The 15,162-nt window shown below is 37.0% G+C and overlaps 1 protein-coding gene and 1 pseudogene across 1 annotated transcript in view; one reads left to right on the plus strand and one right to left on the minus strand.

Moving 5' to 3' along the window:
- Rp2 (RP2, ARL3 GTPase activating protein) overlaps positions 1 to 13,443 on the plus strand; it is a 35,824-nt gene extending 22,381 nt beyond the window's left edge. The window contains exons 4-5 of the mRNA XM_004633489.2: positions 10,799 to 10,884; positions 13,123 to 13,443. Coding sequence (XP_004633546.1) covers positions 10,799 to 10,884; positions 13,123 to 13,206 — 170 coding nt within the window. The 3' untranslated portion in view covers positions 13,207 to 13,443. The remainder of the gene's footprint in view (positions 1 to 10,798; positions 10,885 to 13,122) is intronic.
- Positions 6,693 to 7,104, minus strand: LOC105742482 (annotated as a pseudogene).
- Positions 13,444 to 15,162: the final 1,719 nt, after the last annotated feature.

Genomic DNA, 15,162 nt, shown 5'->3' on the forward strand with positions numbered 1-15,162 from the left:
GGAACTCTTTGGGATTGGTTGGCTTCTTTGTCCCACTGACATGTCCCCTTTTTTTTTGTTTGTTTGTTTTTGAACAATTCCCTTACTTTTTGGCTCTCTAAGATGTTCCAAGTACATCCTGTATTTTCCTTGTCCTAGAAATAATATCAATCATTTTTCCAAGGCGTCCTGATTCTTTTCATGCTAAAACAAGTATCTGGGTGCTAGGTATGTCCATTATTCCTGGGGCACCCTTGGTTATAGGATATTTCAAAAGGCAAAGGTAGGAAGTATTTGTCTGAATATAATAGATTCTCATCTCTTTTCTCTGCTTTTTTGTAACTTCTTATTCTAAAAGTGAGAAATTTGAATCCCATCTTCTATAATTTATTCACCTATATTTGTTCAGCCATAGCATACATACAAAGTAATTTTAGAACTAATAACTTACACCTCTGTGAGAAGTATATTTATCAATTAGAGTGTAGTTGGCACTATACATGTTTTTGCCTGTGGCCTTACAATATACATTCTTTTCTTTCTTTTGCCAGCTCAGCCCTAGTAGGGCTGGTGCAGCATGTGGTACCCAGGATTAAACTGTGGTCCCTGCGCTTTGGCTAAGCTTGCCTAAGCAAATGCTTTAGACCACTGAGCTATCGTGCCGGCTCCTACAGAATTCATTCAAAACACAAAAAAAGTTACTGAAGTTAACTTATTTTCCCCTCACCCCATTCATTGAGGTTGTGGCATATTTGTAATACAGTTAGATTCATTTGTCTCAAGTGGCATTCATCATGGGACTCCCTGAGATCTAAAAACTGTGCATATAGTAAAGTTTGGTTTGTTGGATTTTGACAAATGAATGGGCCTAGTCCACCACCCATTACCACAAAAAGCACTTCTATCCTCCTATAAATTTGCCTTGTGTGGCTCCCTCAGCTCCTGACAACTGGCTGTAATCTGTGTGTGTGTGTGTGTGTGTGTGTGTGTGTGTGTGTGTATTACTGGGGATTGAACTTGGGATCTTGCCCTTGCCAGTCAGGCACTTAAGCCCCTGAGCTAATCATAAAGTCATCATCATGTGAGAGACAAACAGGAATATTAAAAACCATTGTCAACAACGTAGTTCTTTAAATTTTAGGATTATTCACATGTTAATGAAAATTGATGCACTGATACACGTTTTTCATTGGTAGTACTTTCTTGGAAAAGTATTAGGTCACTTATTGAAAGTTCATCACAATTTCATCAAAGAATATCAACCAAGCTACATATTGTATTAGTCAACTTTCAGTTCTCTGACAAAATAGAAAAAGGTTTATTTTGGCTCCTGTTTTCAGAGGTTTTAGTCCATGTCATGCAAATTCCATTACTTTAAAGTTGTGTTGGGTCAGATCATCATGGCAGGGTTGGGGAGAGGTGGGAAAGGGAGCTAGAGAGGAAGAGAGAGACCTTCAAAGATACATCCACCAGTGACCTACTTCCTCCAACTAAACTCTACCTCTTAATGGCCCATTCAGCTGTCAGTGCATTAACCCATTGATGACATTAGTAACCTCATGATCTAATCACCTCTTTAGGCTTCACCTCTAAATATTTCTGCATTGAGAATCAAGCATTAAGGGCCAGGGAGATGGCTCAGTAGAATAAGTGCTTCCCTGGCAAGTGCAAGGGCCTAAGTTCAATTTCCAGTTCCACAAAGAGAGAGAGGGAGAGAGGGAGAGAGGGAGAGAAGGAGAGAGAGAGAGAGAGAGAGAGAGAGAGAGAGAGAGAGAGAGAGAGAGAGAGAGAATATATCAAGCATTCAATACATGTCCCTTGGAGGATTTTTTTAGATGCACACTATAACCCATGCCTACATAATTGTCCCAAGACTACATTTTTCAATTCCACATTATATTCTTTATAGAAAACATCAACTTTCTGTATTAAATACCTAACTTTAAAGAAAAACTACAGTGTTTCTTTGTAGTAATTCTGAATAAGTGTATATTTTACCTTAGTTCACACTTTCCATGCTACAAAATCAGAACCCTACGTTTAATATCTACTTTTTAAAAAATACCTTTTAAACATTCTTTTTGAATTTCTAAATGTATCTCTACTAAAAGAGGCATTCAGTGACCTCACATGTCCCATCCCCAAGTTTCATCAACTTTTTGCCATACTTTAAAATATCTACATTCTTTTGCTAAAATATTTTGTTAAAATTTTTATTTGTCATGTCATTTTATCCCTAAGTATTTCAGTGTGTATCTTAAACAAACTTAAAGCAGATGTTTCCTTTGATAACCCCAATGCATTATCACATCTAACAGAATTAGCATTAGTAGAAGGATCTGGAATGTAATAACCTTTTTAAGTTTGTAATTATAGTCTCAATAGCTGTTCAGAACATTATATATCAAATCAATGGTATGTAAAATGCTGAGATCCTTTGGACCCTATCTTTATCATTTTTATGGGAAGTCATTGCTGTCTACTTGGTGAAAATCATTTTTGGCTATATTCATAATATCCTGTTGATGGTATTATTTGACCCATGCATGTTTAATTGTTTCTTTGTCTTTGTCTCCTCCAGAATTAAAGCTATATGCCTACCCAAGGGAAAAAAAAAGAATTAACAGTAATTCCTTAAGATCATCTAATACCCAGTTCAAAAGCAAATTTGCTTGTCTGAAATAATTCTTTAATTTGGTCCAGATGTAAATAGGCTCACTTGTTGTAATTAGTTGTTTTGTGTCATATCTATTAATCAAAAATAGGTTTGCTTCCTCATCCTTTTTATGTATTTTTTTGTGAAAGAAGTTTGGTCAATTATTCTAAAGTATTCATGAGTTTAATTTGTCTATAATTTTGAAGACCGGAAGTTAGATTGAGCCTTGTTTACATTCAGGTTTAGTTATTTTTGGCTAGAACACTTTATATATGGCACTAATTCCTATTGCTTTAAATAAGAAGGTACATAATGTTTGATTTTGTACTTTCAGTCATGCTAAGTTGACCAGTGAATTAAGGTGATAATGACCTTCTCAATGTAGTGTGCCCACACTAGGGCTACAGCTCAGCAGCACAAGCACCTGACTTGCAAGCACAATGTCCTGAGTTTGATTTTTCTTACTAAGAAGAAAAAAATGTAGTGTTCCTGATATGATGCTAAAATTATTTGATTTTTGTCTGAACCATTTCTTCTAATAGAGTTGCAAAATGATCATTTTCTAGTTACATCACTGCCTCTACATTTATTAGTGGATGTTAACTAAACTTCACTTTGCAGGGCCAGCAAGATAGCTCAACAGACTAAGCGCCTGCTTAAGCAAGTGCAGGGACTGGGTTTGATACCCTGCACCACACATAGCACAGGCCCTGCCCTCCACCCCCCGCCCCCGTGCGCACTGAATGAGCCACCGAGACCAGGCCCAGGCATGGTTGTGCACACCTGTAATGCCAGCACTGGGGAGGCTGAAAACAGAAGGATCATTATGAGTCTGAGATGTATAGCGAGACTCTGTACCAAATACATTTTTTTTAAAAAGCCCAAAGCTTTACTTTCTATACCACAGGTATTTGGTTAACTTGAAATATGCTTCACCTGAGAAAAGCAGAATAAATAAAGAGAAAAATAGCATCAAATTTCAGAGTAATTAACTGCCGTTCTAGCAACTTCCCGTGGTGTCAAGTTAGTTTTGTTTTTTATAAATGTTATTATGAAATCATGGATTTTTATGTATTTAGAATATTTTAATTAACTACAGGAATTCTTTCATCTTTTTTCAAAAAACCATGTCTTATCTCTGGTCTTTAGGAGCCCCTCCAGGCTGGCTTCTGTGTCCTTTTGATAAAATCACATTGGCCCTTGTTACCTTTGTTGGTTCTTGGCCCAACAGGGGATTCCAGGTTTATCTTCATTCTTTCCTCAGACATTCAAGTATCTACTTTTAAACATGATTTGTACTTTTTAAGTAGAGAATTCTATTTAGAAATACATACTAGGTGCTATTTCTTTTAGTGACTGAGTTGTTTTTTCTTTTAGGATTTTTCAGTGTATGTAACCCGAAACCATATTTTTTTGTTTTTGTTTTTTTAGAAAAAGAGATCTAGGGGGGCCGAGGAGATGGCTCAGTAGAATAAGCGCTTCCCTGGCAAGCTCAAGGGTCTGAGTTCAATCCCTGGTTCTGCCAAAAAATAAATAAATACATAAATAGAAAAGGAGATTGAGTTAATGTTGAAATTAAAAATATGACAACAGTTTTCTTGTATAAAGTTAGCTATGTTTTATTACAAAATATATAGAGGTCTTCACTGCCAAGACCTTTGTAACCTTGCCAATTTTTGCTGACTGTATTATACAGTACAATAGTTTTATATTCTTTTATACATTAGAGTAATGCGTTGCAGAGTATTTTTTATTTTATTTTATCTTTCTTTTGGCAGAACTGGGGATTGAACTCAGGCCCTTGCACTTGCCAGGGAAGTGTTTATTCCACTGAGCCATCTCCCCCGCCCCTTTTTTATTGCAGAGTATTTTTAATGGAAAATTTTAAACATAAAAATACAGATTAAGGGGGCCGAGGAGATAGCTCAGTAGAATAAGCGCTTGCCTGGCAAGTGCAAGGGCCTGAGTTCAATCCCCAGTTCCACCAAAAAATAAAAATAAAAATAAAATAAAGATTAATACAGATATTCCTTGTTTAATGCCTCTTTAACAACTATTTGGAATTATAACCTGCTGCTCAGACTTATGACCTAACCTCTCCTCTTTTGGTACATCTTGTTTATAGAGCCTTAATGTCTTTTTTGGTATATGTCTTAGTTATTTTTCACTCATTGCTGAGACAAAATACCTGACATCCAAAACTAGAGGGATAGGGGCCAGGGAGATAGCTCAGTAGAATAAGCACTTCCTTGGCAAGTGCAAGGCCTGAGTTAGAGGGAATGTCTTAATTAGCTCACAGTTTATAGAGGTTTCTGTCCATAATTGGCTGGGTCCAAGGCAGGGTGGCACAGCAGACATGCATTGTAGAGGAGAAACAGTTCATGCTAGCCAGAAGGTAGCAAACCAAGCAAGAGATAAGACAAGCCTTTCTCTATCTCTTACATCAAGGATACCAGGATTAGTGTGGTGCCAAAGCAATCAGTGGACTGATTTAGTAATCACGCATCCTGAATCCTTGCACTCTTTTTTTTAAGCTTTTTTTCTCATAATTTTATTGAGAAACAAATAGCAATGAGACAGTTTCAAAACAAATTGGTAGGACAGTTTCAATAATTAACACATTGCATACTGTCTTCCTAGTGGTTAATTGCTGTACAAGATGCAGACATAATATCCTATTTACAAACACTATTAGAACAAATCCCTCTATTCATTAAGAGAATGTAACTATATATCCTAACCATTTTGAATACACATATACAAAATGGACATTCATCTGTATCCCCTGTTTTTGTTAAGTTCCGTTATTTGAATATTATAACTGTGTTAACTCAGCAAAATATTCTAAAAGAGTCCAGTAGTCCATAATAGTATTGGGTCTTCTGCTTGACGGGCAGTGTCAGAAATTGTTAACCTGAGTCCCCTACAGTTCAACATAACACCATGGCTTTACTTTTTATTCTTCATTTTTATACTTTTCTGCTGGATGGTTAAGACCAAGATAAAGCAAGACCTATGCAAGAAGAGTTGTAGCTTTTGGATCTGATAAGGTCAGTGCAATCCCCTCAGGACTTATCCTGAGATCCTGTACCTCAGATTGTAGAAATTTTGTCAGTGTCAGCCATGTGGATGAGTCACGGCCATTGCTTGGCCAATGTGCTCTCTGTGAAAGCCTGAGAGAATGTTTTCTCTCCATGTGACTCTCCTTAGGCACACTCTACATCATCAATCACTTTCCTCTTTGACCCCATAATCTCCTCCTAGCACTCTTAATTGTAGCATTGCACCATGAATCAATCACACACTCTAGATCTAGCCATCTCTAAAAAAGCTTCACCTATGGCTAGCTGCATGAGGCTTGGGGGAACAATTAGACACAAGCCATTATAGTGTACTATACCTTATTTAAGCAGTAATGCAATTTTTGTTGATTGTAGTATACAGTACAGTAGTTTTATATTCAGTTATACATTATAGTACTGCATTTAAGAGTTATGAAAATAAATGCAAAGTTATCAAGATGGGCTTTTCTTTGACCATTTCTTTGTTCTGAGTATTGTAAATTATATATAATATGTAGCTCTTCACTTAGCAACCAGTTCATTTAACCTACAGAGCCACAGGAATGGAACAAAGGTTTTTTTTTTTTTTTTACTCTTCACTGGTTTATTTAATTAAAAAAATTGAAGATCCCCCATTTTTAAAAGGCCCTTTTACATAAAGTAGAGCTTCTAAGTGACAGCTTGGGAAATCAGTCTGAACTGGACACACTATGGATGTGACACACAGATGAAACTTCCTCACACCACTACCATGACATGGATTGGATAGTCTCCCTCAAAATAATCCTATAAAAAATTGCTTCAAAGCCCCTTTGAAATTGCAATAGTGCAGCAGAACCACAAGTAAACAATTGCCTGTTAACTTGTTATTTCAAATAGACTGAAAAACCAACAGGCAGATTTTTTGTGTGCAATTTTTCAGAACAAATCTTAAGTTGAAATATCAAATCTGCACAGCACTGTCCCTTCACAGAAGGCAAGAAACTTGTGGTGCATCATGTCAGAGGCCGTCCTCAGTGCTGCAGGCTGTGAAAGTGGGCCTCCTTCAGCGTCTGGTTGATGTAGAAATAAGGGCCGTGGCACAGTGCAGCCCGCTCAGACATGGCTGAGGGGTGTTGGGACTGGATCCGGGGATGACCTGGCCTAAGCTGCTCTCTGGCCCACTGGCCCGGTCTGGACTGTGGATGCTGGTGTTGCTGGTACTGCTCCTGCCACTGTCACTGCTCGAAGACTCAGTGTCCCAGGAATCCTGAAAGACAGGGTTTCTACTACTCCTTTTGTTCTGTGGAGGGAGATGGTTATCTTCTTCATTGCCATTCCTTCTCCTTTTCCTGGGGCAAAGGCGCTCGCTCATCGCTTTTGGTGGAGAGCGACGAGGACCCGCCCCGCGCGAAGAGCAAAACGAGGGGCCTGTGGAACAAGGTTTTAAATGAGAAATGTCCATATAATTCTCATCTCTTTCACCCATTTTTAAGATCACTATGTTAATCAACTATCTGTTACTGTAATAAAATACCTGAGATGACGAATTTAATAAAAAGGAAAAGTTTATTTCTACTCACAGTTTAAAGATTTCATTCTATGACTAATTGGACCCATTACTTTGGCAGCATGATACACAATGGTGGGAGCACATGGCAAAGAAAGACCATTCACTTCATGGCCAGAACGAAAAGGAGAGAGAACAGACTGAGACTCCCCCCCCCCAGTCTCCTTTGGGAACAGCCCTAAGTGACCTCAGGAAGAGGTCTTAATGTTTCTACTACCTTCCATGGGCTAGGGACAAACTTTTAACACGTGGGCCTTTGGGGAACATTTAAAATCCATATGATAACACAAACTCACTGCCAATGTATGATTTTTTTATTTAAAATGTGTTCATTTATAATGTTTTTACTCTGAAAATTTTGGTTCCTCTTATAATATTGATTTAACTTGCGTACTTAATAGTTTCAGAATAACAGTAAATTTTAATACTACAAATGAGATTACTGTAATTTTAAGATTTCCTTTCATCTTTTTGTCCTTAGACCATATTCTACTGAGGGTACACAGTGAAAATATTGCCCTGTAAACTTGGTTAGAATAATTTTTTTTCTCTATGTGGTCATGTCATGAACTTTTTCTTTTCAGTACTGGGGATGGAACTCAGGACCTTGCACTTGCCAGGCAGGTGCTCATGCTGCTGAGCTATCCCTCAGCCCCTTCATGAGCTTGATATACAGTCAGACTCATTTGATTTAGTTTGTCTTTAAGTTTTAGTAACTGCTTTGGCTTTTCTTCCATACTTAAGTTTGTTGTTTTTAGCCACTGACATGATATCCAACTTCAAAATTATATGAAAAATATACAGAGAAGCTTCACGTACATCCATTCCTATCCCTTCCACCTGGACCCCTCTTTCCTCCAACAGAAAAACATTTTTCTTAGGCTTTCTGCCTCAATGTTTATCTTTTTTACATTAAGTCAAACATTCTAAATACAGTAAAACCTTGGTTTGTGAGAATAATTTATTCCACTTATAATCCAAAATGTATATATCAAGGGGGGGAGGGAGAAAGAGAGAGAAATCAGTTGTGATTGTGAGATATCCCACAGAGCAGGTTGCTTATAATCGGAGTTTGGCCTGTGGATCCAAGTGTAGGAGTGTTGCCAGTCAGCCTAGGGTTCTTCTTGCTCGATTCAAGAATCAGGAAAGCGCAGCTTTGCTAGCAGTCCTGATGTTACCAGGTAATGCTCAATGCCAATGCTAGGCAGACAGCTGCTGGTCCGGGCCACTGCCAGCTGTCACAGTCTGATGCCAGCTTATACTGGACAACATTCATCACTGTCTGATACCTGCTTGTGCTGGACACTGAAGGTCAGTCCTACCAGATGCTGTGTCTCTGCTGCTGGCCTTTGTTGGCTGCTGTCTCTGGAGCTCTTTGATGTTTATTCATCTTCCTTTGGAAGATTAAAATCCAGGTGGATTTATATAAGACGTTTGGAGCACATACTACCTGAAAATTAAATCACAAGCAGGTTTACATGAACACCAAATGAAGTCTTCACTGTAACAGGGCCTGGGCTACAGCACAGAGAAACTAGTATACAGGAAGGAGACCTAGACTAAAACTGGAGATAGGCCTGGGCAGTGCGACTATTTTAAGAGCTTGTAGACCTTATTCAGTGAGGGTGAAGTCTATAACCAGGGAATCTTCTGAAAGGTTTGCTGTGAATGTTGGGTATGCAAATAAGGGGCCCAGATCTCTTCCTCCCTGGTCTTAGCCTCTCCAGGGTGCCCTGTCCTTCTCAAAAATGCAGCAGTATCGTCTGAAGGGGAGAATGGACTGCAGCCATGTTGGAGTGGAAAATGGTGGATTGATAGTCAGGAAAAACCCTGAAGCAAGTCCTTCAGGGAAAAAAGAGGAGCAAAGGGCAGCCTGGAGGAGGGGCAGGCAGCCACTAACTAGGCCACAAAACTCCAGCCTGCAGGGGAATAATGACTCAGGTGCTTCCCTTCTGTCTCAGGTGTAGGCTCTCTAACAGTTTTTTCTGTATGCCTGTCTTTAGAATTGTTCCCCTGCAATTTGTTCATCTCTTGCTTTGTTTAATATCCTCTGATTATTACCTGCCTCCTCCATAGAGCTTGCCAAGAGCAAGAAAACATATCTAGTTACCTTCTTACCCAATGCCTATCATAATCTATACACTGTGCTACTGAAAAACTTGTATTTTAATCTGTACTCTGTGGCTAAGTGTATACCGTAGTTGTCTGCTATATATTCTGCCATTTCTGCATTTGCTGTCTGTATTAAACTACAAACTTTCAGTTATTTTGGTGCCCAACCTTTTCTCATTCTTGTGTATTGCCCTGTGGCACATGACTACCTTCAACTTTTTTAATGTTCATTCACCTTGGTACAGCACTTAATCATTTTATGTTGTTTTTGGTATCTTGTTTAATGAATTTGAGGGCTGGGGAGATAGCCCAGTGCCACAAGCACCTGCTTGGTAAGTGCAGAGTCCTGAGTTCAACTCCCAGTACCCAACAACAAAAAAAAACACTTTTGTAACTATGTTTAATGAATTTATGTCTTGTTTTCCAAGAAATTTGTAGTTCCTTGAAAGTTAGGACTTCCCCATCACTACTTGAAATAAAAAGCAAATCTATTAGGAATATAGTGTTGCTGAATACGTGCTAATTGAATTAAAGGGCATATTTTGCTTTTCTAATTAAGGTCCTTGCTTACCAACAATTTGACACTAGTAGCACCAGTGCTGCATTTCATTCCAAGTTTACTAAAGATGTAATCATGAGTCTTAACCCCAAAATTTAAGTTATAGGAGTTTAAAAATATTCAAATTAATTTATTCTTGGATTTTTATAGAAGAATAAAACCTAGAAATCTTTCTATTCATAGGATTAAAAAAAAAAAACAACCCTGGGGCCGGGGAGATAGCTCAGTAGAGTAAGCACTTGCCTCCCAAGATCAGGGTCCTGAGTTCAATCCCCAGTACTGAAAAAAAAAAAAAAAACCCTTCATCACTGTTTAGAGAATGTAGCTGGAAGACGCACTCAAGGAAAATATATTCAGGAGGGTACTACTTTGGTGCTTGGCCTCAGTTCCTATTTGGCTTAGCTCCACTGTTCGTGGCACAGAACTTCGCTGGTGAGTAAGAGAATGGGAAGCAAATCTGGCTGCCTGGCAAAACCTACTTAGGTTGACTCGGATTGCTTTTGATCTTATTTGCTATTATGTGGACTATTCTTTGTGTTGGTAAATGAATGGAGATTCTTGGATTTTTATAGAAGAATAAAACCTAGGAAAGCCAGACTATTTACAACACTATTTGAAAATGTGTCCTATAATAAGTCTGAAGCTACTTTTCATGGGATGGGATTCTGTGTTAATTTGCTTCATGATTAGTGTAGGAAGAAGTAGCTGAGGTAATGTGTCCCATCTGTCTATGTCCCTCTTCCTTTTTTCTTACCACCAAAGATGATGCTGGAGATTCTTCAGGGGAGAATACAAAAATTAACTTTAGAATATATTTGTATTTTAAAAAAAGAATATATTTGCATTCATACTAAGAAAATACTTTTTGGATTTACTTATAGGTCCTGTGATTGCCTTGGAGTTTAATGGAGATGGTGCTGTAGAAGAGTGTCGACTTATTATAAATAAGACATTCAATGGGACCAAGGTATAAGACTTGACTGACTATATCCCAGTCTGACCTATTTCATTTCCTTTTCCTTACAATTAAATAGTACTTTTATCTCTCTTTGAACCCAGCACATAGATTTTTAGAACTTATCATAAATAATTTGGTACTAAGCTTTGGATCTTCTTTGCTAAACTAAAACTTTAATTGCTTAAAATAATAAGAATTTACTCACTTTTAATGAAACAATTTTTAAAGTAAAAAGTCAAGCCCTTGCATTCTTAAAAATAGTGCTATATTCTCTAGAAAGACAATCCTGTTGCCTGGGGTTCATTTTTATTTGTTTCAGTAATTTATCACCAAACACTAAATTTGAGGTAGAGGGCTGGAGAGATAGCTAAGTTGAATAAGTGTTTGCCTGGCAAGCGCAAGGGCCTGAGTTCAATCCCTGGCTCCGGAAAAGAAAAAAGAAAAAGAAAATTTTAGGTAGATCTTGAAATTACATTTATGGAGGTATTCTCTAAATATGTTGTTGAAGTTACTTTATCTATGAATTTCAGACTTAAATAGATTAATATAATTTAAAAACTAAACATAAAAGAGGATTAAATGGATAAATATATAATTGATTTTTTAATAACAGGAAATTTTTGGTTTTTCCTCTTTTTTTTTGGATTTTAGAGAAGGGTCTATAGGTGTTCAGGATCTCACTACTAGATCAGATTGATAGTGATCCGCCTGTTTACAGCCTCCCAAGAGCTGGGATTACAGGTGCGTGCCACCACGCCCAGTCTCAATGGCCATCTCAGCATGCCCTGGGGGTGGGGCCAGCAGGGCAGGCCCAGTGATTGAACCCCCAGCCCCTGCGCCTGCTTGCAGGCACTTTAATCCACTGAGCTATTTGGCCAGCCCTGTCCTCTTGATTTGTATTGAATTTTCAAAATTTGAAGTACTTTATTTTGTCTTATTTTATCATCATAATAGTACTAAGGAAAAGGGAAAATATCAGATTTAATAGAAAAAGAAACTGAGGGCCGGGGAGATGGCTCAGTATAATAAGCGCTTGCCTGGCAAGTGCAAGGGCCTGAGTTCAATCCCCCATTCCACCAAAAAAAAAAAAAAAAAAAAAAAAAGGAACTGAGGGTGAAATGATTATTATTCAGACTTTTTAGACTTAAATTGTTAAGATGTTCACTAATTTAACTTTCTCATTATACAAGTGTGGAAACTGACTGCAGGAAAGTTTATTAAATTACCAGCACTGTGCAGCTAGTTTATGATAAAGCTAGATTAAAACCCATGTCTCGGGCCAGGGAGATGGCTCAGTAGGATAAGCGCTTGACCGGCAAACGCAAGGATCTGAGTTCAATCCCTGGTTCCGCCAAAAAAAAAAAAAAAATAAAACCCATGTCTCCTCCATTTCCCTGGCTGACATTTGTAAAGCTACTCTTGAAGGAGTTCTACTGAAGAGTTGTAGTGATGTTCAGAAAATAGTTCATTTAAAATTACTAAAATAGGGGCCAGGGAGATGGCTCAGTGGAATAAGCACTTCCCTGGCAAGCGCAAGGGCCTGAGTTCAATCCCCGGTTCCAAAAAAACAAACAACAACAACTAAAAAAATAATAAATAAATAAATAAATAAAATTACTTAAATATACTGGGAGTTGTGACACACACCTATAGTCTCAGCTACTTGGGATGCTGAGGCAGGAAAATCACTTGAGCCTAGGAGTTCAATGTTAGCCTGTGCAATACCTTATTTCAATGAAAGGAAATATAGCACAATGTTACAGCATTTGCCTGTCATGAGCTAGACCCTGTGTTCAATCCCAAGCACTACAAAAATAAATGAATAAAATAAAATTAGTACTATATCTTTAGCAGCTTTGAAAAGCATATTGTATTTTGCTTCTCAACCTACTGAGGTTTTTATTAGAAAATAGAAGAAACTAATAGTTCTTTAAATAAATATTACTCCTAGCTTTCATAATATTGAATGTTGTACAGTAAACACTAAAATTGCAGGTGTCATAAAATATAACTGAAGTCTTATAAAAGGAAAGACATTAATTATATCCAAGTGATTTTAAAAGAGTTTAATTTACATTAGCACTATTGAAACCACATTGCGCTCATGCCATGGAAAATCTATGAATACTATAAATGATGTGCTTTAATTTCTTTTAGATAAGCTTGTGACTTTAATCTGTGGTGACATGGGCTTTGGCATTTGGGGGTCATAGTATTTATTTTTTATTTATTTTACATTTAAAATAGATGTTTGTATCAGAGAACAAGGAGACAGCATCTGAAGATGTAGACAACTTCTACAACTTTGTTGATATACACATGGGAATGTGAAGAGCAATGTGGAACCAAGGATTTGGTATCAAGCCCTTTCCAACTTTCGTGTATAAAGTTTAATAATACGCTTTTGTGTACCAGCAGTGAATTTTATTAATGCTGAAATTAAGTGTTTTTAATAACTCATTGAATACTGCATCATTTTAATAACTCATTGAATACTGCAACTATCAAAATAGTTCAATTAAATAGTTTAAATTTTCTTCAAAAACTATTCAGCCCACTTCAATAAGCTTAGTTTTCTTTCTTTGCTTATGATAACACTTTTAGAAAATGGAAGTGACTAACAGTTCATGATTTTAATCTTAATTAAATGTTTATTCAAATATCTAATAATTTAAACTTTTCAACTTTCCTCAGTGCTTTATGATATTCGTGTAAGAATACATTTCATGGCTTATTTTACCTTTTTTAATGTATAGGGATTTGTTACTCTTTGATCAATTAGGATGAACCTATGCACATTTTTTCATGTATATATAGTTAAATAATTTCCTCCTAGTTGCATTAAATAACTAATGAAATTTTGTACATGAGTTGACATACTACTTTTTAAATTGAATTTTTTTAAAAAATAAGTGGTCCATGACTATAGCCCTAGCTACTTAAATGGTTCAAGCAGAAAGATCACTTGAGCCTAGGACTGAGGCCAGCCTGGGAAACAAAACTAAAGCAAAGAACAAAAAGTAAAGAAATAGACATTTGATAACTAGCTTTGCAAATAACTCTTGCAACAGTATATAGCATTGTAAGACTACTTAATAAGTAGTATGACCATTTGAATGAATTACACATTTTAAAAATATAATTGTTAGACATCTCTTCTGCTTCTGATAAGAAAAGGTATATGCAATGGGAAAACTGTAGAAGCCTAACTACCATCAGTTTTTATAAGGGTGATTACTGTTTGATCAGCTATCTTCACGGCTATCGAGAGATTTAGAATAAAAGTTTGTTACCTTTAGGTAAGAAATAGGCATGATAAGCTATGCAGATTATTGAAAATTTTGGTGTGTATATATCAAATAATGTAAGTATGATAAAATTATTTTGGTTGCTTTCAAAGCAATATTTCTCAAATCTACTTGATCGTAGTAATTTGCCAGGAGGCAAGGTTGGACTGTTTGTTCAAAAGTCTACATTCTTAGACCCAATCCTCAGATGCAGAGTTAGTCTTTAAATGAAACTCTTTTAAAGGGTATGTTATAATCAGTTCAAAAGGTGTTGGTATGTTGATCATGTGTGTGCTGAACCTGCCATCCACAAAACATGCAGCTAATAGGAAAACATCTTTCACAAGCCTATATTTTTATTTATTTATTTTTCAGTATAGGGAACAAACCCAGGGCCTCACACATGCTAGATAAGCGCTCTACCACTAAGCTATACACCCAGCCCTGTAGGCCTACTTTTTAAAAAGGTGTATTTTAAAATCTGAAATTTATTTCTGTTTTTGTAAAATTCAGACCAAAAAATTACAAAACTTCTTTTTATGATTGTTACTAAAAATACATTGTCATATCTAACACATTGTGGGTATTTTCAGATTAACTGCTCCATTTAATTGCATGTTAAGATGTAAAAATAATACATTAGAAAACTCTTCACTTTAAATTAGTAATAATGAGCAACCATACTGTGCCTAGCTCTGTGCTAACCATTAGCACTGTACCATTTCATTTTTTTTTTCATATTTGGTACAGGGTCTCACTATGCTGCTCTGACTCGTAGTGATCCTCCTGTTTTCAGCCTCCCCAGTGATGAGATTATAGGCGTGTGCCACCAAGCCCAGTCTTGGTGGCCAATTCAGCACACCCAGGGGTGGATCCAGCACAGCATGTGGTGCAGGGGATTGAACCCCGGTTTTTGCGCTTGCCTAAGCAGGTACTTAGTCTGCTGAGCTATCTCACTGGCCCTTCATTTCATCCTTTTTTTTTTTTTTTTTTTATGGAA

The sequence above is a fragment of the Octodon degus genome, unplaced genomic scaffold (genome assembly GCF_000260255.1).
Source record: "Octodon degus isolate 3935 unplaced genomic scaffold, OctDeg1.0 scaffold00055, whole genome shotgun sequence".
In the NCBI taxonomy this organism is placed as follows: Eukaryota; Metazoa; Chordata; class Mammalia; order Rodentia; family Octodontidae; genus Octodon; species Octodon degus.